The sequence below is a fragment of the Nycticebus coucang genome, chromosome 12 (genome assembly GCF_027406575.1).
Source record: "Nycticebus coucang isolate mNycCou1 chromosome 12, mNycCou1.pri, whole genome shotgun sequence".
Lineage (NCBI taxonomy): Eukaryota > Metazoa > Chordata > Mammalia > Primates > Lorisidae > Nycticebus > Nycticebus coucang.
The window spans coordinates 61158360-61183182 of NC_069791.1; the positions used below are offsets into that span (position 1 = coordinate 61158360).

The 24823-nt window shown below is 46.3% G+C and overlaps 2 protein-coding genes across 4 annotated transcripts in view; one reads left to right on the forward strand and one right to left on the reverse strand.

Annotated features, from left to right (window-relative positions):
* The first annotated feature begins 1875 nt into the window (after positions 1–1875).
* Positions 1876–15703, forward strand: SLC25A18 (solute carrier family 25 member 18). Its single transcript, XM_053557971.1, has 9 exons — positions 1876–2008; positions 3234–3356; positions 3531–3586; positions 4448–4538; positions 5353–5471; positions 8729–8894; positions 9553–9707; positions 11545–11620; positions 12052–15703. The coding sequence occupies exons 1-9, from the start codon at positions 1989–1991 to the stop codon at positions 12191–12193; spliced, it is 948 nt and encodes a 315-aa protein (XP_053413946.1). The 5' UTR covers positions 1876–1988; the 3' UTR covers positions 12194–15703.
* The window catches only part of ATP6V1E1 (ATPase H+ transporting V1 subunit E1), a 30301-nt gene continuing 20381 nt past the window's right edge, over positions 14904–24823 (reverse strand). For all 3 annotated transcript variants that reach the window (XM_053557974.1, XM_053557973.1, XM_053557975.1), the window contains 5 exons: positions 24324–24413; positions 23572–23640; positions 20285–20379; positions 17245–17332; positions 14904–15484 (listed from right to left, as the gene is read on the reverse strand). In XM_053557974.1, coding sequence (XP_053413949.1) covers positions 15422–15484; positions 17245–17332; positions 20285–20379; positions 23572–23640; positions 24324–24413 — 405 coding nt within the window. In that variant the 3' untranslated portion in view covers positions 14904–15421. The remainder of the gene's footprint in view (positions 15485–17244; positions 17333–20284; positions 20380–23571; positions 23641–24323; positions 24414–24823) is intronic.

Consider the following 24823-nt stretch of genomic DNA (forward strand, 5'->3'; position numbering starts at 1 on the left):
GTTGGTCTCGAACCTGTGAGCTCAGGGTAATCCACCTGCCTTGGCCTCTCAGAGTGCTAGGATTGAGAGCTGGAATTTTAGTTTTTTGTTCACTAATGTAGTGCAGACCTAGAAGAGTGCTCAGCATTTGATACATGTTTTCTTTTTCTTTCTTTCTTTTTTTTTTTTTTTGTAGAGACAGAGTCTCACTTTATGGCCCTCAGTAGAGTGCCGTGGCCTCACACAGCTCACAGCAACCTCCAACTCCTGGGCTTAAGCGATTCTCTTAAGAGCTGGCGTGTTCTCAGCCTCCCGAGTAGCTGGGACTATAGGGCTTTCTTTCTTTTTTGAGAAAGAGTCTCAAGCTGTTGCCCTGGGCAGAGTGCCATGGTGTCACAGCTCATAGCAACCTCCAACTCTTGGGCTTAAGTGATTCCCTTGCCTTAGCCTCCCAAGTAGCTGGGACTACTGGTGCCCACCGCACCGGTTATTTTTTCATTTTTTATTTTTGCCTGGTTATTTTTTTGTGGCAGTTGCCATTGTTTTTTTAGCTGGCCCTGGGCCGGGTTCGAACTCACCAGTGTTGGTGTATGTGGCCAATGCCTACCCACTGAGCTACAGGTGCGGCCTATAAATGTTTTCTTGAATGGATTAATATGCATCCAAGAGAAAGACTGTGTCTCTCCCTCCTTCCTCAAAACCACATACCTGGAAACAGGAAAGAATTGCAGACAGGCTTGGGGAGCAGTGAAGAGGCCATGAGAGTTGGGGGACCCAAAAACAGCTTGCAGGGAGCTCAAGCCATCCTTCACAGGAACATTCAAGCTGTCCAGCATCTCCCCTCTGGTGCTACAGCAGGACCCTTCCTCAGAAGCTGCCATAATTACTATTGTAACTTCTACTCCCTGAGCACCACTCCTGGTGTTTTCCATATGTGACAATTATAAATAAATGCAGAGACCTAATACAGCTGAGCAGCTCAGGAATAGCCCATCTCCATAAAAATAAGAAAAATTAGCCAGGCATGATGGTGCACCTGTAGTCACAGCCACTTGGGAGGCGGAAGTGGGAGCGTTGTTTGAGCCCAGGAGTTCCAGGTTGCAGTGAGCTGAGATTGCAGCACTGCACTTCAGCCTGGGAGCGGAGTGAGACCTTGTCTCTTAAAAAAAAATGATGTCGGGCGGCGGCTGTGGCTCAGTGAGCAGGGCACCGGCCCCATATACTGAGGGTGGTGGATTCAAAACCAGCCTCGGCCAAACTGCAACAAAAAAATAGCCAGGCGTTGTGGCGGGCGCCTGTAGTCCCAGCTACTCGGGAGGCTGAGGCAGGAGAATCGCCTAAGCCCAGGAGTTGGAGGTTGCTGTGAGCTGTGTGCCGCGGCACTCTACCGAGGGCAATAAAGTGAAACTCTGTCTCTACAAAAAAAAAAAACAAAAAAGATGTCAGCTCTGTGCCTGTGGCTCAAGTGGCTAAGGTGCCAGCCACTACACCTGAGCTGGCGTGTTCGAATCTAACCCGGACCCACCAAACAACAATGACGGCTGCAACCAAAAAATAGCCGGGCATTGTGGCAGGTGCTTGTAGTCACAGCTACTTGGGAGGCTGAGGCAGGAGAATCGCTTGAGCCCAGGAGTTGGAGGTTGCTGTGAGCTGTGATGCTACGGCACTCTGCCCAGGGTGACAGCTTAAGGCTCTGTCTCAAAAAAAAAAAAAAAAAATTATGTCTGTCCCATTACATATGTGGTTTTTCACACCATGAGGCAAGTGTTGTTCTGACCACTTTGTGGGGGAGGAAGCTGCAGCTCAGGAGGGTTGTGACTTGTGACCTGCTGGGAGGCTGCTCAGGCCACTTTGCACTGCAAACCCCTTCTCTGCCCATTCCACTAGGGGGCTAAAGTCAAGGAGACAGACACCACTTCGTCCTCCTCAGCCGGCCCAGGCAGCAGCTACCCCCAGGATTCAACAGTCCTGTGTCCTGGGATCCACCCGCAGCCCTTCGTCTTTGCAGAATGTCCCACCAGGATCTGAGGTGAGCTCTGGCTGGGACGGAAATCTCTGGGTCTGGCTGGGGGAAGGGGTGTTATGATGTCAGCACATCACTTGGCTTCTTTTCCAGATTCCTGAGGAATAAGCTGAGTCCTAGGGAAGAGCAAGTGAGACCCATTTTCTCCAAACATAAATATAGGGATAAATATACAAAAAACCACACAAATATATATACAAATATACATATAACATTGTTAAATATAATTTCAAATTGCTTGGATGCGTCTTCTTTGACTAGATTGTCCCAGTTCTATTTGTTGTCACAGAGTTCTTGTTTGCTTACCAAGGGTCACTGTGGAAAAACCTATTATCTGCTCTTACCGCTTCCGGGTAAACTATCTCCAAATATTTTGCTCACCATCTGCCTCTTTCCTGAAAGATAAGAAATTTTTACTAGTCCCAGCTGCTCGGGAGGCTGAGGCAAGAGAATCGCTTAAGCCCAGGAGTTAGAGGTTGCTGCGAGCCGTGTGATGCCACGGCACTCTACCCAAGGGTGGTACAGTGAGACTCTGTCTCTACAAAAAAAAAAAAAAAAAAAGAAAGAAATTTTTACTAGGTTCCAAATTAGAAAGGCTTATATTCTATTTTCTGTCTTCTAAAACTCCTGTACTTAACAGGACAAAGGGGCCCATGTTACCTAAACTATGACTTCACTTTTGGCAGGAGTTAGATAATCTTGATGCTTTAGCCACATTATCTTGTGCTGACTAGACGCCCTCATTGTCAGATTTATAATTAACTATAGCTGCCATTTACCAATTGTTTTAGTTCATTTAATCTTCACCCAGGGCCTAGATTAGAGGGGTGAGAAAACCCGCCCACGTCCTCAGCACAGGCAGGGCTCCAGCTCAGCTTTACCTGACCTTAGGCCCGAAAGAAAGCTACAGTTTGTTTGGCTGGGAGGGTAAGGAGTGCTGAGGCGTGGGCCTGGGAGGTGGGGGAGGCTTGGCCGTGGGACTTGCTATGCCCTCGTGGGGCCCCAGGGGCAGACTGGCCCTTCCCAGAAGCCAGTAGAGTCCCAGAACTGGGAGCCAAGATGCCTCAGCCCTGGTGAGTGCAGGTCGCCTCTGGGCCTGGGGGTGGGCTGAGGAGAGGGGTCTCTGGACACCTGGCTTGTGCTCATCCTGGCCGCTCCTCGCCCTGCTCCCCCCAGGGCTGGCTGGGTGAAGCTCTGTAATCTGCCTGCCTCTCTCTCCCCCACGGCCTAGCATCGGAGCAAAACTCATCAATGGAGGCGTGGCAGGGCTTGTGGGGGTGACCTGTGTGTTCCCCATCGACCTGGCCAAGACTCGGCTGCAGAACCAGCATGGGAAAGCCATATATAAAGGAATGTAGGTGTCAGTGGGGCTGAGGGTGGGGAGGGGCCCCAGGAGGGTGTGGAGAGCAGTGTGGGCAGGGTGGGATGGGGAGGGGGTCAGCTGGGCTGTGCCCGCAGCTTAGGCAGGGGGTGGTGAAGGAGGACTCCCCGTGCACACACTGACTTCTCCTGCGGCCTCTGCTTTTAGGGTTGACTGCCTGATGAAGACGGCACGGGCCGAGGGCTTCCTGGGCATGTACCGAGGTGGGCTTACCAGGCATGGGGGTGGGCTGAGTCACAGAGGCTCAGACTTTGTGAGCTTGTGTGATGTTGGGAATTGGGGTTCCTTCTGCCCCGGGGCTGCTGGGATGCCCTTGGGCAATCTGACATCTTTAGTAACTTTTCACAAACCTTCTGTTTTTTGGTGGAGACAGAGGTAGCTGTGTTTCCGGCTGAGGATTCCTGAGACCTCAGCACACAGGGCACAGAGCCCTGTGTGTCCCCCGCTCATCCGCACTGCCTGTCTCCAGAGCATCCAGCTACTAAGAGCAGGAGAGGGAGAGACTGAAAGGGACAGGGAATGGAAAAGGTTTGAGCTCCTAGGAAGGAGTCCGGGGCTCTTCCCTGTCATCCCTTGCAGTATCCCCACAATTTTCCTGTGGAAAATAGATCCAAAGCTGGAGCTGAGACAGAGCTGATAGGCTAATATCCCTGAGAAGTAAAATAAAACCTCTGGGACCCACCAAACTGCTGATGGCAGTGGGCTGGTGTAACACAGGGCAGCTGGAACATTGGCCCCCAAGGCCCAGGGGGCTGTCACTGGGAACCACTTGTTAATCAGTGGAGGTGGGAGCACCAACAAAGACAAAAATAACATGACATCCTGATATCTGGACTAATGAGTCCCCAAAGGAATAAATACATAAAAAGGAGAAAAATGTGGTAGGGAGAAGAAATGAAAAAGAAATCGAATCAATAAATCATGCCAAGGAGCCCTGCCTCCCCAGACGCCCCACCCCCTAGTGTGCCTAGCTAGACTGGGAGGAAGCCGTCTGCACGGGCAGTACTCTCCAACACTTGTTATGGCCAAGATGGCCTTGGCCTCTCATCGTCCTTCACTTGCAGGGGCTGCGGTGAACCTGACCCTGGTCACTCCGGAGAAGGCCATCAAGCTGGCAGCCAATGACTTCTTTCGGCAGCTGCTCATGGAAGATGGGTACGGCCAGGTGGGGCGGGGACAGAGACCCTTTGCTGCATCTGTTTTTTGGGAGAGGATCACAATTATGTCTCTCCCCGCTTGTACATATGTAAATAGTTACATGCATTACATGTAGGCGGTGAAGTTGGTGGATGTTTAGGCGAATGAAGTGAAGGGAGAGAGTGAGCTGGTGTAATTTGTAAAGGATTGATAATATATAGAACACACAATATATGCAAATACATTCATTAGCGAGCTGATGAATTTTTTTTTTTATTAAATCATAGCTGTATACATTGATATAATCATGGGGCATCATTCACTAGCTTCACAGACTGTTTACCAAGTTTCACATATACCCTTGTGAGCTGATGAATTTTTAAAAATCAGCCCCCTGGCGGCACCTATGGCTCAAGGAGTAGGGTGCTGGTCCCATATGCCGGAGGTGGCGGGTTCAAATCCAGCCCTGGCCAAAAACAAACAAACAAACAAACAAACAAAAAAAATCAGCCCCCACTTTGTTTCCCTCTGTGCCTCTCTCCTAGAGAATCATTTAAGGGATCAGAGAGAATCAAATGCCTGCCTTGGTTAGTTTCATTGCTGCTGTTTTCAACTTGCCCGTGGGTGCCACCTCCCTAACAGGCTTACTTTACATTTAGTCTCCTGTCTGTAGGGGAGTGAGCCTGAGGGCCAGGTGATGGCCTACCCTATGGGGTGAGTGACAGACAAGGGTGACATCACCGGAGGTCCCACGTACAGAGGGAGGGTAGATGTGCCTGAGTGGGTGGCAGGATGGTCCTGCCCCTGATGGAGACGGACTCCTGGCCCACAGGATGCAGCGGAACCTGAAGATGGAGATGCTAGCTGGGTGTGGAGCTGGAATGTGCCAGGTGGTGGTTACCTGTCCCATGGAAATGCTCAAGATTCAGCTGCAGGATGCTGGACGGTTGGGTGAGGCGCATCCCACCTTCTCATAGAATCAGGGAAGGGCTGGGATTGGACTGGATAACATCTTACCTTCATCTGCTAGCCCAGTGGTTCTCAACCTTCCTAATGCCGTGACCCTTTAATACCGGTCCTCATGTTGTGGTGACCCCCAACCATAAAATTATTTTTATTGCTACTTCATAACTGTAATTTTGCTACTGTTATGAATCGTAATGTAAATATCTGATATGCAGGATGGTCTTAGGTGACCCCTGTGAAAGGGTCGTTCAACCTCCAGAGGGGTCGCAACCCACAGGTTGAGAACTGCTGTGCTAGACTGTGTGACCAGTCAGCTTTCTAAGTCAGCAGAAGTCTTTGTTTTTGGTTATACTTTTCAACACTGCCAGCTGTAGAATAAATAGCAGAAATGAGAATCTTGATTTAGGAGGGACAGAAAATATACCTAATGCTTCTGGCTTGGTGCCCATAGCACAGTGTTACCGCGCCAGCCACATACACCAAAGATGGCAGGTTCAAATCCAGCCAGGGCCAGCTAACCAACAATGACAACTGCAACAACAACAACAAAAATAGCCGGGCATCGTGGCAGGTGCCTGTAGTCCCAGCTACTTGAGAGGCTGAGGCAAGGGAATTGCTTAAGCCCAAAAGTTTGACGTTGCTGTGAGTTGTGATGTCAGGGCACTCTACTAAGGGCGACATAGTTAGACTCTGTCTCAAAAAAAAAAAAAAGAAAAAGAAAAAAGAAAATATACCTAATGTTTCTATCATACTTCCCTGCTATTTAGGCTTAATTTCCTAAAGGTATTTTTTTTTTTTGTAGAGACAGAGTCTCACTTTATGGCCCTCGGTAGAGTGCCATGGCCTCACACAGCTCACAGCAACCTCCAACTCCTGGGTTTAAGCAATTCTCTTGCCTCAGCCTCCTGAGTAGCTGGGACTACAGGTGCCCGCCACAACGCCCGGCTATTTTTTGGTTGCAGTTTTGGCCGGGGCCGGGGCCGGGTTTGAACCCGCCTCCCTCGGCATATGGGGCCAGCGCCTTACTGACTGAGCCACAGGAACCGCCCTTTTTTTTCTTTTTTTTTTTGAGACAGAGTCTCATTTTGTCGCCCTTGGTAGAGTGCCATGGCATCATATCTCACAGCAACCTCAAACTCTTAGGCTCAGGCGATTCTCTTCCCTCAGCCTTCCAAGTAGCTGGAACTATAGGTGTCCAACACAACGCCCTGGTATTTTTAGAGATGGTATCACTCTTACTCAGGCTGGTCTCAAACCTGTGAGCTCAGGCAATCCACCCATTTCAGCCTCCCAGAGTGCTAGGATTACAGGCATGAACCATCTCACCTGGCCCTCCTAAATATTTTAAGAAATGTCAATGACCTGCTTGCTAAACGCCTCAGTCAATAGGCAGTTCAGCTGGCCTTTACTAGGAAGGTGTAAAGGGAGAATAGAGCCCTTCCTATTTTTCTGGTTTTCCTTGGAAGAAGAGTTTGAGCCTTTCCTAAATCCTGGTCCTCTCAGAAATAGAGAGTTGTAGGCTAGGCACCATGGCTCACACCTATAATCCTAGCACTGTAAAAGGCTGAGGCAGGTGGATTGCCTGAGTTTAGGAGTTCGAGACCAGCTTGAGCAAAAACAAGACCGTGTGTCTAAAAATAGCTGGGTGTGTGGCAGGCATCTATAGTCCCAGCTAGGAGACTGAGGCAAGAGGATTGCTTGAGTCCAAGACTTTGAGGTTGCTATGAGCTATAATGCCCCGGCACTCTACCAAGGATGACAAAATGAGACTGTTAAAAAAAAAAAGAAAAGGGGCGGCGCCTGTGGCTCAGTGGGTAGGGCACCGGCCCCATATGCCGAGGGTGGCGGGTTCAAACCCAGCCCTGGCCAAACTGCAACAAAAAAAATAGCTGGGTGTTATGGCAGGTGCCTGTAGTCCCAGCTGCTCGGGAGGCTGAGGCAGGAGAATTGCCTAAGCCCAGGAGTTAGAAGTTGCTGTGAGCCGTGTGACACCACGGCACTCTACACGAGGTTGGTACAGTGAGACTCTGTCTCTACAAAAAAAAAAAAAAAAAAAAAAAAAGAAAAGAAAGAAAGAGGGAGGGAGGGAGGGAGGGAGGGAGGGAGGGAGGAAGGAAAGGATTCTATCCATGGCAAAGGCCAGCAGGGGTCCTCAAACTACGGCCCGGCCCGTGGGCAGCAGTGTGATTGTATTTGTTCCCGTTTTGTTTTTTTACTTCAAAATAAGATATGTGCAGTGTACATAGGAATTTGTTCATAGTTTTTTTTTTTTAAACTATAGTCTGGCCCTCCAACGGTCTGGGGGACAGTGAACTGGCCCCCTGTTTAAAAAGTTTGAGGACCCCTGGAAAGGGCATTAAAAAGTCTGTCTCCCGAGCGGCGCCTGTGGCTCAACGGGTAGGGTGCTGGTCCCATATGCCGGAGGTGGCGGGTTCAAGCCCAGCCCCGGCCAAAAAAAAAAAAAAAAAAAAAAAGTCTGTCTCCCAGCTCGGCACCTGTGGCTCAAGCGGCTAAGGCGCTAGCCACGTACACCTGAGCTGGTGGGTTCAAATCCAGTCCGGGCCCGCCAAACAACAATGATGGCTGCAACCAAAATAATAGCTGGGCATTGTGGCGGGTGCCTATAGTCCCAGCTACTTGGGAGGCGGAGGCAGGAGAATCGCTTGAGCCCAGGAGCTGGAGGTTGCTGTGAGCTGTGATGCTATAGCACTCTACCCAGGGTGACAGCTTGAGGCTCTGTCTCAAAAAAAAAAAAAAAAAAAGCCTGTCCCCCTAATACTAGGGTGCTTAGGAGAAGGCTCTGGGAGATTGAAGGCAAGTGTGGCTTTGTACCATCAGGCAGAACACAGGGGGGTTCCTAGGTCCCAATCTGCTTTAGGGTGAAACTATCTACATAGGCTCAGAGATAATTCAGAAAAGGAAGACAGACCAAAAAGTTTAAATAGGATAAGGAATGTAGGGGTATTGCAAACGCATCCCGGGCCGCAGGCTGGGCAGGCAGTGGCTGTGCTCTGGAGAAGCATTCCATGCAGCAGGATAATAAATATACCTAATATTAGGTTATTATCATTAGATAATAAGGACCATAAGATGATTTCTTTGGAAATTAATATTCTAAAATTAGGACAGTCTTCATTCTTGCCTCTGAGTTGTCCCAGGGGTGGGCATGGAGCCACACTTGTGAAGGTCTGGCCACGCCTGCTGGGGCTTGGGTTGTGATGAAGGTTGTCCTTTGCTTCCAGCTATCCATCACCAGGGTTCGGCCTCAGCGCCTCCCTCCTCCAGGTGCTATACAACCGGCTCGGCTTCCACCCACAAGCGCCCTTCTGCAACCCTCATTGCCTGGGAGCTGCTTCGCACTCAGGGCCTGGCTGGTCTCTACAAGGGTCTGGGTGCCACTCTCCTCAGGTGAGCCTTTTTTCCTGACCTCGGGACATCGCCAGTCCTGTTTCCCAGGACCCAGTGCACAGAGAGAGGGAATGGAGGGCCAGAGGATTGCTGCCCCAACCTGCCTCTGAATTCTTCCCAGAATATTCAAGCCCAGGTTAGCAAACTATTTCCATGTTTCCTGTGTTGTCAGTAACTGGCCATGGTCATATCCCATGAGTACCTGGAAGACCAAAGTTTTTAGTCCCTTCTCCAGTAACCAGGCCCATATGAGGATGGATTTTGTGCCCCAAAGCATCTCATGCTCCATCTATAAAGGACTGCAGAAAATTGACAAGTATATGTGTGAATATGCATATGTTCATATACCGTACCCCTGGCCGTTACCAGTCCTTATCTTGGCCTATCCCCACTTGTACAGGACCTCGTAGTTTTCCAATCCTTGTCTGACTGTTCATTAAGAGGCTGCTGTAGGGCAGAGGAATGAGCTGGGAGGGACAGAAGGCAAACAGCTTTTTCTCGTATCCTGTCCATCACCCTGTTACCAGGGGGTGTCAGGGTAAGAACAGGTCTCTCTGGCTCACCTCTGACCCAAAGCTCATACAAAAGGCTCACTGTCTGGCCCTGGGTGAAAGCTGGAGCTGCACACAGCTCAGTGTTTCTTCCTCCTCTTCTCCAGAGACATTCCCTTCTCCATCATCTACTTCCCACTGTTCGCCAACCTTAACAACCTGGGGCTCAGCGAGCTTACTGGAAAGGCCTCCTTCGCTCATTCCTTTATGTCAGGCTGTGTTGCAGGCTCTGTAGCTGCTGTCGCAGTGACACCTCTGGACGGTAAGGACGTGGCAGATGCAGGGGCCAGGAATCTGAGTTTCAAGGGTTGACTTGCTTTTAAAAAAATCAGGTATTTGTATAGTTGTCTATGGAATGATGCAACAGCCTCAACCTTGAAAACCCTCTTAGGTTGCAATCCGTACTGCTGGCACAGAGCAGGCCACGTGACCCAGAGGTCCACACAGATAAAAATGGGGCCACAGAGACCTTCCCTCTGTTTCTTATCACTGACCAATCCCCTCAGGGCTGATTTTACTAGCTTAAAAACAATTTTTTTTTATTTTCTTGCTTATTTGTTGTTGTTGAGTCCCACCCTATGCCCTGAGCAGGGTGCAATGGCATCATAGCTCACTGCAACCTCAGACTCGGGCTGTGGGCATCCCGCTGCCTGAGCTTCTGGGATTACAGGTTCTCCCCGCGGCACCTGGCTAGGTTTTTTTTTTAGGAGTTGGGAGTCTCATTCTCACTCAGGCAAGTTTCAAACTCCAGAGCTCAAGCAATTCTCCCTTCTTGGTCTCCCACAGTGCTGGGATTACAGGTGCGAACCACTGCCTGGCTTTTTTTGAGACAGAGTCTCACTTGGTAGAGTGTCATGGCATCACAGCTCACAGCAACCTCAAACTCTTGGGCTTAAGTGATTCTCTTGCCTCAGCCTCCCAAGTAGCTGGAAATACAGGCGCCTGCCACAACGTCCGGCTATTTTTTTTTTTTTAACTTTTATTATTTTTATTTATTTTTTGGCAGTGTTTGGCTGGGGCTGGGTTTGAACCCGCCACCTCCTGCATATGGGGGCGGTGCCCTACTCCTTTGAGCCACAGGTGCCGCCCCCCCCCCCCCATTGTTTTGTGTTGTCATTGTTGTTTAGCAGTCTCAGGCTGGGTTCAAACCTGCCAGCCATGGTATATGTGGCCAGCGCCCTAACCACTGAGCTATGGGTGCTGAGCCTGATTTTACTAGCTTTGTCCCCCAGTAGAGCTGTGAGCCTCAGCTTGAAATGACAGTTGGGGCCGGGTGAGGTGGCTCACGCCTCTAATCCCAGCACTCTGGGAGGCCGAAACAGGTGGATTGCCTGAGCTCATAGGTTTGAGACCAGCCTGAGCAACAGTGAGACCTTGTCTCTAAAAATAGCCAGGTATTGTGGAGGAGTCCCAGCTACTTGAGAGGCTGAGGCAAGAGAATGGCGTGAGGGCGGCGCCTGTGGCTCAGTCGGTAGGGTGCCGGCCCCATATACCGAGGGTGGCGGGTTCAAACCCGGCCCCGGCCAAATTGCAACCAAAAAATAGCCGGGCGTTGTGGCAGGCGCCTGTAGTCCCAGCTACTTGGGAGGCTGAGGCAAGAGAATCGCTTAAGCCCAGGAGCTGGAAGTTGCTGTGAGCTGTGTGAGGCCACGGCACTCTACCGAGGGCCATAAAGTGAGACTCTGTCTCTACAAAAAAAAAAAAAAGAGAGAATGGCGTGAGTTCAGAGTTTGAGGTTGCTGTGAGCTACAACACCATAGTACTTTACCAAGGGAGAAAAAGTGAGACTGTCTCAAAGAAAAAAAAGAAATGACAGCATTCTAAGATTCGAGGCTAAAGGCAGGAGCAATACTCCCCACCTTCAGGGCTGCCTCCAGCAGGTGGGCTTCTCACAGTGAGAACCACTGGGAGCAACTTTGTTCACTTCATAAGCGAGGCTTGAAGAGGAAGATCTGCCCTTACTGGTCACACACTGGCAGAACTGGCCTCACGATTCCCTTTCACTACACTGGTACTAAACAAGAACCTAGCCCACTTTGTGTTGAATGGAGGACACCAAAAGCAAGATTCTCTCTAATTTTAACCTGTGCTTGGTTTAGTTCTGAAAACTCGAATCCAAACCCTCAAGAAAGGCCAGGGTGAGGACATCTACAGTGGGATTGCCGACTGTGCCAGGTGAGAGCCCGGAGTCCCCACAAACTGTGCTGGGACAAGTTCCTCTACAATGCTTTCTGCCTACACCAGATCTAGAGACCAATTTCATAGCTGACCTCTGGGTTTCTCTGAAATCTTTCCCATTCCCTCACCTCTCATTGAAACCTGGATATTCTGGGTGACTTTTTCTTCCTTGCATCCCTTACAGCATCTCTCCCACAGATTCTAGGCAGATCGAGGCCTATTTCCCAAGGCCTTGACCCAACTGCTAGGGAATCAAAGTACGTATGTCTATGGGTGAGGGGGGTCTCCCTACTTGCTTGGGTTGATGGTACTGCTATGGAAACACACCTCCTCTCAAAGGAAGGTGCATGTTTGAGGAGAGGCCATCACTGGGGACTGAGTGCAGAGAGCCCCTGCCTCTCAGCTCACCAGCTCTTCCTTTTCCCCAGGAAACTCTGGATTCAGGAGGGACCATCTGCCTTCATGAAAGGAGCAGGATGCCGGGCTCTTGTCATAGCACCTCTCTTCGGGATTGCTCAAGGCGTCTACTTCATTGGTATTGGAGAGCGAATCTTAAAGTGTTTTGAGTAGCAGGGCTGGAGCTTAGTCCCCAGCTGGTGGCCACTTCTTTGGCCCATTAGAGGGGAGAAGCAAAAGACGGCCTGCCATGCTGCATCATGTCCCCTAACCTGTAGTGCTACCTCATTTCAGAAGAAACAACCCTACTCCAGTGAGCTGAGCACAGACTTCTCATGACTTCTACATTCATTTCCTTTAGGGGCACAGCTACCAAGGGCTTTCAGAAGTCTCTAAACCACCTACTTTATAACAAAAATAACACTTGCTTTGGATATATTAATTGCAGGACCTTAACAGATAGCAAAGATAGAAAGGTTGCTTCTATATTTTAACATTTTTGTTTTACACTCAAAATCAGCATACTTGAGTCCATTTGAGAATTTAGTTTGGTTAATCTTGAAATAACTTATGGCTAGTCTTAGCACTGACTTTGATGAAAATGAGGATCCAAACTCAACACATCATTTGAAACTGTTGACTGTCCTACCCAATCCTGGATGGCTGAGGGTTGAGGCTGGCTCTAACTGAACAGGTGGGCAGAGTTAGGGTAGCCAGCCCACCCCAAATCCTTCTCCTGAACCACAGACTCATCCCTGCCAATGGCCTTGGAACACAACTTGAAATAAAGTTGGATAATCTCGTCTAGTAATGAGTGGGAATAGTAGACAGGCTGCAATAGATGCGATCTGTCACCTACCTTGCCATGTCCACTTTAGAACCAATCAGATTAAAAAGGGCACTGAAGCAGGTCACAATCACTCTTCAAACTGTTATTTATAAGGATAAGCAGAACGGCCATAGGGATATTATATTTCTAAGTTACATGGGGTTTTGAGTCTTGACTCTATCACTTTGTAACTGCATCACCTTGAGGATGGAGTCTGCAGTGACATCCTCATGGGCCTCCAGCCCTGCCCCACAGGTGCTACAGACAAAGAGACACATCACACACATGGTGAAGACCTAAGGGAAAAACACCTGCTGTAGGAGTTGGTATTTACATTAGTCCCCACCTACCTAAAACATGGGTTAATGAGGAAGAGGATGGTGCTAAAATGGTCACTCTTAGCAGCCACTTTTTTTTTTTTTGAGACTGAGTCTCACTTTGTTGCCCCTGGTAAGAGTGCCATGGCGTCATAGCTCACAGTAACCTCAAACTCTTGGGCTCAAGTGATTCTCTTGCCTCAGTCTCCCAAATAGCTGGGATTACAGGCGCCCACCACAACACCTGACTATTTTTTTTACAGGTGGGTCTTGCTCTAGCTCAGGATTGTCTGGAACTCATGAACTCAGGTGATCTGTCCACCTCGGTCTCCCAGAGTGTTGGGATTACAGGCGTGAGCCACTGCGCCAGGCCCCTGGTAGTCACACTATCAAGAGAATTGCATTTGGCTCAGAGCCTATGGCTCAAGCGGCTAAGGCGCCAGCCACACACACCTGAGCTGGCAGGTTCAAATCCAGCCCAGGCCTGCCAAACAACAATGATGGCTGCAACCAAAAACAGCCGGGCATTGTGGTGGGTGCCTGTAGTCTCAGCTACTTGGGAGGCGGAGGCAGAAGAATCGCTTGAGCCCAGGAGTAGGAGGTTGCTGAGAGCTGTGATGCCATAGCACTCTACCCTCAAGGGCGACAGCTTGAGGCTCTGTCTCAAAAAGAAAAAAAAAAAAATGCTGCATTTGAGTACAGGTTCTTGAGACAGACTTCAGTTAAATTCCCAGCTCCACCATTCCTTAGCTGTGAGATACTGGACAGCACTTAGTCATGTAGAGAAAGAACAAAGCAAGTGGAGTGGATGGAAGAACAGGGCCTCATTAAGAATTTGTCTCCCGGCGGCACCTGTGGCTCGAGGAGTAGGGCGCCGGTCCCATATGCCGGAGGTGGCGGGTTCAAACCCAGCCCCAGCCAAAAACCACAAAAAAAAAAAAAAAAAAAAAAAAAAGAATTTGTCTCCCCAAACTAGTAAAACTATTTCCTCAATATGCTGGACAATCCTTCTAGATAAGAGGTAATACCAGGGCGGCGCCTGTGGCTCAGTGAGTAGGGCGCCGGTCCCATATGCCGGAGGTGGCGGGTTCAAACCCAGCCCCAGCCAAAAACCACAAAAAAAAAAAAAAAAAAAAAAAAAAAGAATTTGTCTCCCCAAACTAGTAAAACTATTTCCTCAATATGCTGGACAATCCTTCTAGATAAGAGGTAATACCAGGGCGGCGCCTGTGGCTCAGTGAGTAGGGTGCTGGCCCCATATGCTGAGGGTGGCGAGTTCAAACCCAGCCCCGGCCAAACTGCAACAACAACAACAACAAAAAAAATAGCCGGGTACTGTGGCAGGCGCCTGTAGTCCCAGCTGCTCGGGAGGCTGAGGCAAGAGAATCGCGTAAGCCCAAGACTTAGAGGTTGCTGTGAGCCGTGTGACGCCACGGCACTCTACCGGAGGGCGGTACAGTGAGACTCTGTCTCTACAAAAACAAAGATGATAAAAAAAAAAAGAGGTAATACCAAAGCCCCGTGTGTGGAGGATGGTGATGGGCTGGATGGATGTTATCTGCTAAAAATCAGCAAGAAGCCCAGAGGACATCCACAGTTAAAGGTTCAGTACTGACAGCTGTAAACCATCAGATGGTATAGGGATTTAGAAAATACTTCTTTTCTAGGTACCTTAATAAGAACTTTGCTCCCTCAGATCATAAATTTGTAGTACCTTACATAAGAAATTATATTTGAATCCACATAAATCTTTTACTTTAATAAATAAAGCATATTCATGGCTTAGGTTTCAAATCACATTTACAGATGAGGAAAACTTCTAGGCCCCAATAGGTAACAGTGAAGCTCCTACTGCTGGGAGGAATGCATGTGCCACATGCATTTGAAACCTAAAGAGCAGAGACCTCAAGGCCAAGAACACCATACACATCCCCCTCTAGACTAGTTAACAGGGAGGTGGAGAAAGAGCAGGAGGCTCGGTGAAGTTCATGCAGCCACCACCTAACGATGTAGGACCAGCCTAGCCCTGTGTTACTTTGAGATGAACTAGGTGTGGGTTCCTGATCAGAGCAAATGAAACATTCTCCCGCTTTTAACAATTAGGCCAAGGGCATTAGACAAAGAAGGGTTTCCACTGATAAATACAGAGCAGTATTAGGACAGCAAAGAGGAAGCAACACAGACACTCTTGTTTCTTCAAACAGCAGAAGCTTCCACATCATAGCAGTAGCGCAGTGGATGGACTCTCTCAAAGGCCTAGTCCAAAAACTTCCTGTTAGCATTTGCACCAAACAAGGCTCCCCGTACTTCTGGCATCATCTGTGAACATATAATTTAGCAAACAAGCAATGTTAATGGAAGAACTTGTAAAGAACTGTGTATCTTAACCACAGGCAGAGAGTCATTAACCGCTATATGGCTGAGAAGGAAATTAAAAGCTACATGTATGAAATCTGTCCTTTACTTAGCTGAAGCACTGTAATACAACTGTTGGTGAGAAAACTAATCTCAAGTTTGGCGTTAACACTGCTTACAAAAGGGACAAAGAAAAAAATTAAAAATCTAAAGTCATTATTATCTAAGGCCTCTGTTTGGCTCTTATTTTTTGAGACAGAATCTCACTCAGTGGCCCCACGTTATGGTGCCATGGTTTCAGCCTAGCCCACAGCAGCCTCAAACTGCTAGGCTAAAGTAATCCTCCTGCCTCAGCCTGAGTAACTCAGACTATAGGCCCCTATCAAAATGCCTGGCTAATTTTCACATTTTTAGTGGAGATGGGGGCTCGATCTTCCTCAGGCTGGTCTTGAACTCCTGAGCTCAAGGGATCCTCCTGCCTCGGCCTCCTGGAGTGCAAGGATTACAGGTGTGAGCCATCATGCCTGGCCTAAGGACTCTGTTATATTGATGTTTGTAGAAGCTCCATAACAATACTTTCTCTCATAATATTCTAGGCCACTTATATTCTCTCTTTCATTAAATGTTTATTGAGTGCCGACTATGTGCCGGGAGTGATCACAAATATTTGTAATGCAAATTTGTGCTGAAACACTTGTTATGGTTAAAGAAATCCTTAGGAAATTTTCATTTCCAGCCTCTAAGACTGTGCTGTTGAATACAATAGTCACTAACTACTGTGCACCTAAAAATGTGACTAGTAAGACTAAGAAAGTGAATTTGAAGTAGCTACCTGAATACACAGATATAATATTTAAGTGTCCAGAATATGACATTCCAGGTGAAAGTAGTTCGGTTATAAGACTAGAATTTGGCTCGGTGCCCATAGCTCACACTAGCCAGTGTGGGGCACGGGCCATATACACTGAAGCTGGTGGGTTTGAGCCAGGCCTGGGCCTGCTAAGCAACAATGACAACTGCAACCAAAAATATAGCCAGGCGTTGTGGCGGGCACCTGTAATCCCAGCTACTTGCAAGCCTGAGGCAAGAGAATCGCTTAAGCCCAAGAGTTTGAGGTTGCTGTGAGCTGTGATGCCACAGCACTCTACTGAGGGCTACATAGTGAGACTGTGTCTCAAAAAAAAGACTAGAGGGCGGCAGCTGTGGCTCAAAGGAGTAGGGCAATATGCCGGAGCTGGCGGGTTCAAGCCCAGCCCCAGCCAGAAAAACTGCAAAAAAAAAAAAGACAAGCATTTGTATAAACAGTAAACTGCACTTCTAGGTTAGCAGCTACAGCAGCAGACTACCACTGCTAGAAGATGCCCAGCATTTTAGAACAGGTGAAATTCTATTTTTCCTAGAGTTCATCGTACAAATCTGAGAACATCTGAACAGCCAATAGCCTTACGATTCCTTTCTGGGTGCCATCGGTCCTGCTGGAGAAAGGCCTTCAGTTGGCACCTGCAGTGTAGTAAATGCCTAATCCCAAATCTTCCCTTAGGTAAACTGTATTACCTCAGCATATGCCACTATATACCTTACCTTCATTCTTTTTAAGAAACATCAAAAAACAGGGAATGAGAGCAACAACAATTTCCAAATGCCAGTGAATGGACAAGTGTTCTCAGGAGCACATCAAAGCTGGCAGCTGACCAGCTCCCAAGAGATGTTCACCCAACACTCACCTGCTGGGCTATGAGGTCCAGCCGGCTTTCTAGGGTATTGGAAACCTTTATTTTACGATCCCCATTATAGATTTCAACACCACCAGCTCTATAAAGAACACAGGAAACAACAGTTTTTATAGATTTCAGAAAGGGAAACATACACAGTACTTTTACCTTATTTCCTTAGAGGAAAGCTATTTTGGTGTTTGGAGTACATGACATAAGCTATAAGCTTGAGATAAAAAAAAAAAAATTTTTTTTTTTTTTTTTTGTGATTTTTGGCCGGGGCTGGGTTTGAACCCGCCACCTCCGGCATATGGGACCGGTGCCCTACTCCTTGAGCCACAGGCACCGCCCGATAAAAAAAAAATTTTAAAAGTTTGAGGGTTTAAGGTATAGTTGGTTCCAGGACCCCCGCCCCCCACCAATCCCAAAATCCATAGTACTTGTGTCCTTTACATAAAATTGTGCAGTATTTGTATATAGCCTACACATACCCTCCCATTTAGTTTAAATCACCTCTACATTTATTAAAACAGCTAATACAATATAAATGCTGTGTAAATATTTGTTATACTGTACTGTTTAAGAAATGATGAAAAGGAAAAAAATCATCTTCACATGTTCAGTAAAGATGCAACATATTTTCATTTGTTGTTGGCTGAACCCATGGATGAGGTACTCACAAATAGAGAGGGCTTGCTGTATTCCTGCTTATAATGACTGTCACTTATCAAGTGACTGCTGTCAATCTGGTTTTATGTTATAGCCCCTAATTAAATTTGAATAGCCAGTATTCCTCAACAAAATGGAAAAGGGAGGATTGCATATCTCAGTTTGCAAATCAACAGACAGAGCCTATTTTTTTTTTTTTTTGTAGAGACAGAGTCTCACTTTATGGCCCTCGGTAGAGTGCCGTGGCCTCACACAGCTCACAGCAACCTCCAACTCCTGGGCTTAAGCGATTCTCTTGCCTCAGCCTCCCGAGTAGCTGGGACTACAGGCGCCTGCCACAACGCCCGGCTATTTTTTGGTTGCAGTTTGGCCAGGGCCGAGTTTGAACCCGCCACCCTCGGTATATGGGGCCGGCGCCTTACCGACAGAGCCTATTAATAAGAGATCGTCTGGGGCAATGCCAGCCCCATATACCGACGGTGGCGGTTCAAACCCGGCCCTGGCGAAACTGCAACAAAAAAATAGCTGGGTATTGTGGCAGGCACCTGTAGTCCCAGCTACTTGGGAGGCTGAGGCAGAAGAACTGCCTAAGCTCAAGAGTTGGAGGTTGCTGTGAGCTGTGTGACGCCCCGGCACTCTACCGAGGGCAATAAAGTGAGACTCTGTGTCTACAAAAAACCCCCAAACAAACCAAAAAACAAAAACAAAAAAAAATAGACAGGCGCTGTGGCGGGTGCCTGTAGTCCCACCGACTCAGGAGGCTGAGGCAAGAGAATCACGGAAGCTCAAGAGCTGGAGGTTGCTGTGAACTGTGATGCTACAGCACTCTACCGAGGGCGACAAAATGAGACTCTGTCTCTATAAAAAAAAAAAAAAAAAAATTCCTACTTCCATTCAGAAATACTAGTATATTTCATTATGGGGGTGATGCGTCAGACCCTTTGGGGAATATTACATAACATGGCATGTATGAACTTAATTACTTTTCTAAACTCTGAAATTGAAAGCACATCTGGCCCCAAAGGTTTAGATAAAGAACGGTGGTCTTTAACAAAACCTCTTATTTACCAGTCCCAGAACTAAGTGTTTTATGTACTATGAACAATAGTGATGCTTTGACGGAGGAATAACTATGTATCTTAAGCCACGAGCCTGTACCAGTTAACAGCTGTCCAGACATTGTTTCATTTAAGCTTTATGAGAATTCTTTTTTCTTTTAGAGACAGAGTCTCACTTTGTGGCCCTTGATAGAGTGCTATGGCATCACAGCTCACAGCAACCTCTAGCTCTTGGGCTTAGGGGATTCTCTTGTCTCAGACTCCTGAGTAGCTGGGACTACAGGCGCCCGCCACAACGCCCGGCTATTTTAAGAGACAAGGTCTGGCTATGGCTCAGCTGGTCTTGAACTCCTGAACTCAAGCAATCCACTCGCCTTGGCCTCCCAGAATGGTGAGATTACAGGCATGAACCACTGTGCCCAGCCAACACACGCACATATACATATACATATGTATGTATTTTCTTAACTTCTCCATTTATAAAGTATTTTCACACATACTACCTTATCTTTTTTCACCTTAAGAAATAAAAAAGCTGGGCAGCACCTGTGGCTCAAAGGAGTAGGGTACAGGCCCCATATACTGGAGGTGGCAGGTTCAACCTGGCCCCGGCCAAAAACTATCAAAAAATTAAAAAAAAAAAAAAAAAAAAAGCAAAAAGCATTAGTTCCATTTTTATAGATGATGAATTCAGTTTCCAAGACCCACAGCTAGTGAAAGATCAAATCCAGGTCCTACAGTACTGAGTCTGATGCTCTATCAAGTAAGCTTGTAATGTGCCCCAGGTACTCTTTTCAATGTCAGTCAATGGTTTGGTGTGGTGGTGCCGATAGGCAGGTAAAATGGAGAAAACGATCTGGCCTGTAACCTCGTCAGGTGACCCTCAGCCTACCCCAGTACACGAAGTGTACCAGGGACACTGGCTCTGGAAACATTCTGTCCTTTGCTCACGGTAAGCAGCAGTAACCAGGGGTACTTGCAATTCCATCTCTGAATTATTAGCTACATAAGTAAGGGTCCTAGGCTTGGGTAACTATTTAGAAATAGAGATTGTTTCCTCAGAATCTAATAGATTTGGACTCAGGTTTAAGTTCTGCATGTCACCTCTGCAGGATGATTGGAGTGACCCAAAACTAGACTTTTAGAGTATATTTAGTTGGTTTACGTGGGAGAACGTCAGAGCACTGACAGAAAAACAACACCAGTTCCAAGTGCAACACAACCACGGTTCTATTCATTTCACTAAGAGTATACTGGAGAAAATACACTTTCAAATAAAGGCCATTCTCCCAGGGAGAGAAGCTGTTAGCATCAGGAATACTTACATTTCCTCAGGCAGGTAGGACTCCTGATCAATTTGAACATCAACATCGTTTTTAGTGGCAATCTTGTACATAGGGATTGCCTTTTGCACGGCAGCCTAGAAAAATAGGAAACAATGAGAGGCATTAACAGAAACTATGGAGCAGGTATCCAAAAAGTCAACAAACTGCACAAGCAAGAATATTCCCATTTCAAGTAAAAGAATAGCTATACTACTGATGGGAATGTAGAATGACAGCCACTCAGGAAAAATGAGATAAAATGTGATCCTAACATGCAGGAGGGAAGAGAAGTAAGTGGTTTCTGTGATTAAACACACTGCAGCAGATACCAGGTTGGAAGCAGGGCCCAGCAGGAGAAAGATACATTATTGCCCCAGGTAGGAGCACTGAAAGGAGCAGGCAGGGCAGGAGAGAGAAGGAAGAAAAGCTTGGCTGTTAAGTCTGACTTAAAGAGACAGCTGCAAAAGAGGGGGTGGCAATATGTTCAAGAAAGTGAGACTATGTCTCTATAAAAGAATTTCAAAAATTAGCTGGGCAAGGTAGCGTGTAGTCCCAGCTACTTGGGAGGCTGAGGCAGGAGGATCGCTTGAGCCCAGGAGTTTGAGGTTGCTGTGAGCTGTGACGATGCCACAGCACTCTAGCTTGGGCAAGAAAGCAAGACCCTGTCTCAAAAGAAAAAAAAAAAAGAGGCACCATTGCACACACATTAGGAAGGTTATTATCAAATAAACAGAAAACAACAAGTATTGGAGAGGATGTGAAGAAATTAGAACGCTTGTACATTACTGGTGAGAATGTAAAATAGTGCAAACTCTGTAGAAAACACCTCAGCAATTCCTCAAAAATTTAGTTGCAGAATTACCATATGACCCAGCAAGCAATCCCACTTCTCAGTATATAACCAAAAGAATTAAAAGCAGAACAGATATCTGTACTCCATGTGATAGCAGCATTTTTCACCAATAGCCAAAAGAGAAGGTAACCCAACTATCCACTGATGAATGAATGGAGAAACAAAATGTGGTGTACACAAAGGAGTATCATTCACCTTAATAAGGAAGGATAGTCTCCTCCAGCCCTGACCATCTTCCTCTCTCTTCTGTGCTTTCTTCCCTCTCTCTCATATAAAATAAACTTACAAGAAAAAGTTAGAAAAAGGCTTGGCACCCACAGCACAGTGGTCACGGCGCCAGCCACATATACTGAGGCTGGCGGGTTTCAACCTGGCCCTGGCCAGGTGAACAATAATGACAACTGCAACAGCAAAAAAATACCTGGGCGTTGCTGTGGTGAGTGGCTGTAGTCCCAGCTACTCGGGAAACAGAGGCAAGAGAATCTGAGGTGGTTGTGAGATGGGATGCCACAGCACTCTACTGAGGGTGAAAAAGTGAGACTGTGTCTCAAAAAAAAAAAAAAAAAATTGAAAAACTGAGGCAAGATGATCACTTGAGACCAAGAGTTGGAGGTTGTGTGAACTATGATGCCACAGCACTCTACCCATGGTGACAGCTTGAGACTCTATCTCAAAAAAAAAAAAAAAGAATTATGTGAGGCACATAGGATAAAATAAGGAGAAGGAGGATTTATTATAGTATAATGGACCCCGAGTTTCAGTATGAGAAGATGACAAAGTTCAGGAGATGAACAGTGGTAATGACTGACAACATGTAGTGAGTACCACTAAAACTGGGCACTTAACATGGTTAAAAGAGTAGAATTTATGACCACAATTAGAAAAAGAAACTAGCTCATTGGAGAAAGAAAAGGATACATGGAAGTGCATTTTTATTGCTATATAGCAATGAATGTAGCGAAACATGATTAGTTGAAAGTCCTTTGGTCCTGAAGGAGTTGAAGGAACTTTAGTATTTTTCTCTGGAAACACTACTTGTTAAACAAATTGATGCACATATTCAACGGTTTTCTGCTTCTCAAATGTAATAGAGCCCTACTCTTAGAGCTTATTACTGACACCATAGAAATTTGAAGAAAAAGCTTTTGCGGCACCCAGAAATACCATGGTGTCACCTAATGAGGGCTAGCTGGCAACTAAGACCTCCCGCCACTGAATAATACCAACGTGGTGAATTCTCCATGACGACATCTAGCTTCCTGTTTTACAGGTTCATAAATGAGGCTGTCAGCACAAACATAGATTCCGGTTACCGAGATTATTTATAAACTAAAATCGTAATTCATTACAGTGAAGAATGAATAGCAATAGTTATGTTCTCTGGCTGGCATATTTTCTTTGCTACTGCACAAAGAGAGAGAAATGTAATTACTTAGAGAGAGAAATGTAATTACAAATTACAAATGTAATTACAAATCTAAATATACTATAAATGTATTAATTTACAGTAAGAAATGCAATGATCAGGACACTGAGCACTCACATCCCTGCCGTAGGACAAGCTACATGGAAGGGTTTTTAATCTGAAGAGCAAATTGGTTAACAGAATCAGAACTAGCCAGCTGCTTCTGGCTCCCACATCCCTCCTCTAGGTGCGTGAATGGATATAATGAATGGGGTCAGAGGCAAGGCTTGCTTGTCTGGCGGCAGGCTCTAAGATGGCATAGCCTATCTTGCTCCAATCTCGGAAGTGATACTTTTTGTTATTTGATTTTAATATTATGGTATTACCAAGTTCCTAGAAAGAGAGGAAGGTACTAATAATATAGATAGCAGCTTGATTTCTTAAAAAAAAAAAAAAAAAGAAACAGGAAGATTAAGTATACTTAAAATAATACCTACACTGTGTTGAGACTCCTTCAATTCTCATGGTTGAGGTGTTACCTATTAGAGCATATATTTGATCCTAATATATGTTTTTTTAATTGAGATAGAATCTCACTTTGTCACCCTCAGTAGAGTGCCATGACGTCATAGCTCCCAGCAACCTCAAACTCCTGGGCTCTGCCTCAGCCTCCCTAGTATCTAAGACTAAGGTGACCGCCACAATGCCTGGCTATTTTTTTTTTTGTTTGTTTAGCAGCCCTGGGCTGGGTTCGAAACTACCAGTCTTGGAGCATGTGGCTGGTACTCTAACCACTGAGCTAGGGGCACCCAGCCTGATCCTAATATTTTGATATTTTTATTAAAAAAACGGAGAGATGGGGCAGCGCCTGTGGCTCAGTGAATAGGACGCCGGCCCCATATACGGAGGGTGGCGGGTTCAAACCCAGCCCCGACCAAACTGCAACAACAAATAAATAAATACATAATTAAAAAAACAAACAACAACAACAAAAAAAAATGGAGAGATTTCTTCTTCTAAATTCCTTACCTTTACCAGAGGTAAATCTTGTTTCCTACAACGAACAATCATTCGGGGCTCCAGCAATTGGTACAAACCCTGTAAGAAATAATCAGATACACTTAGTAGAAAATGCAAACTATAAAATAAAGCAACAGAAAAAAAAATTTTTTTATAGTTTTTTCATCTACTTTGGAAAAATGCCCCGGGTAAGTTCCCCTAAAAGATAGCATATAGCATATGAGAATGTGGAGAGAAGATCTTTCTGTCACAAACCAAACAAATGCAACCAATGCTTTGATGGTCGAAACAAAATTCACATGGAAGTCTGGTATCACCCAGGTTGAGGACAAATATTACTGTAATTAAGTAAAAATAAAGATTCAGATGTATAAATAAATTAAATGTATAAATATCCAAAGTTATTCTTATGCTATAAATAAATTAAAATGTATAAAGCATCTGGTCTGAACCCTAATACCTAAAGCAAGTATTTTAGTGGTAAAATCAAATAAAAAAAGTTTAAAGCTGGCCTTGCAAGCAAAACTGATCCTTAAATCAGGCTAAAAAAAGACTATATAAAGAGTAGTAAGCCTGGAAGTCATCCAACCAGACAGATAATACTATCCTCTGATGCAGCACACATTTTTAGATAAGGTAATAAGTAAAAGGAAAAAAGCTAAGACGAGAAAACAGGAAAAACAGAACTGATCTCTAATAGAGCCTGTGAATTTCCTCAGAACTGGGGGTATAAAAACTGTAGACCTGGCCTAGAAGGGTACCTGGAGGACCAGTCCATCCAGCAGCACTTGGTACCTGGTTGTATCTTTTACCACCTTGCTGAGTCTCTGTTTTGCTTCATTTAGTAGGTCCTACAAAGATTGGAAAAGAAAATAGTTATCTTCACATCTGGGCAGTTAACCTCAGAATCCATCCTATGGCTGGACGTGGCTCCTGCCCAGTAACTGCACATTTTATTGCTGGTTTTCATTCAACATGTATTCCCTGAGATAGATGATAAAGCACTCTGCGAAAGTTGCCTGGTGCGGTGCCGCAGTGATTAAGACTCTGCAATGAAATTGTATGGCCAACAAGGAAGGCTGTAACTCTCTCATGGCATGCAGCAACTTTATTTCTTCCACCAAAGCTTATGTAGGCAATCCTACACGTACACACAATTAATCAATAAACATATGGCTTAAACCTTAGCCCCAGGCCTCTCACTGCCTTGCGCCTACGGGTTGAGGGATTAACCGATAACCACTTCACCAGCATTATCCAA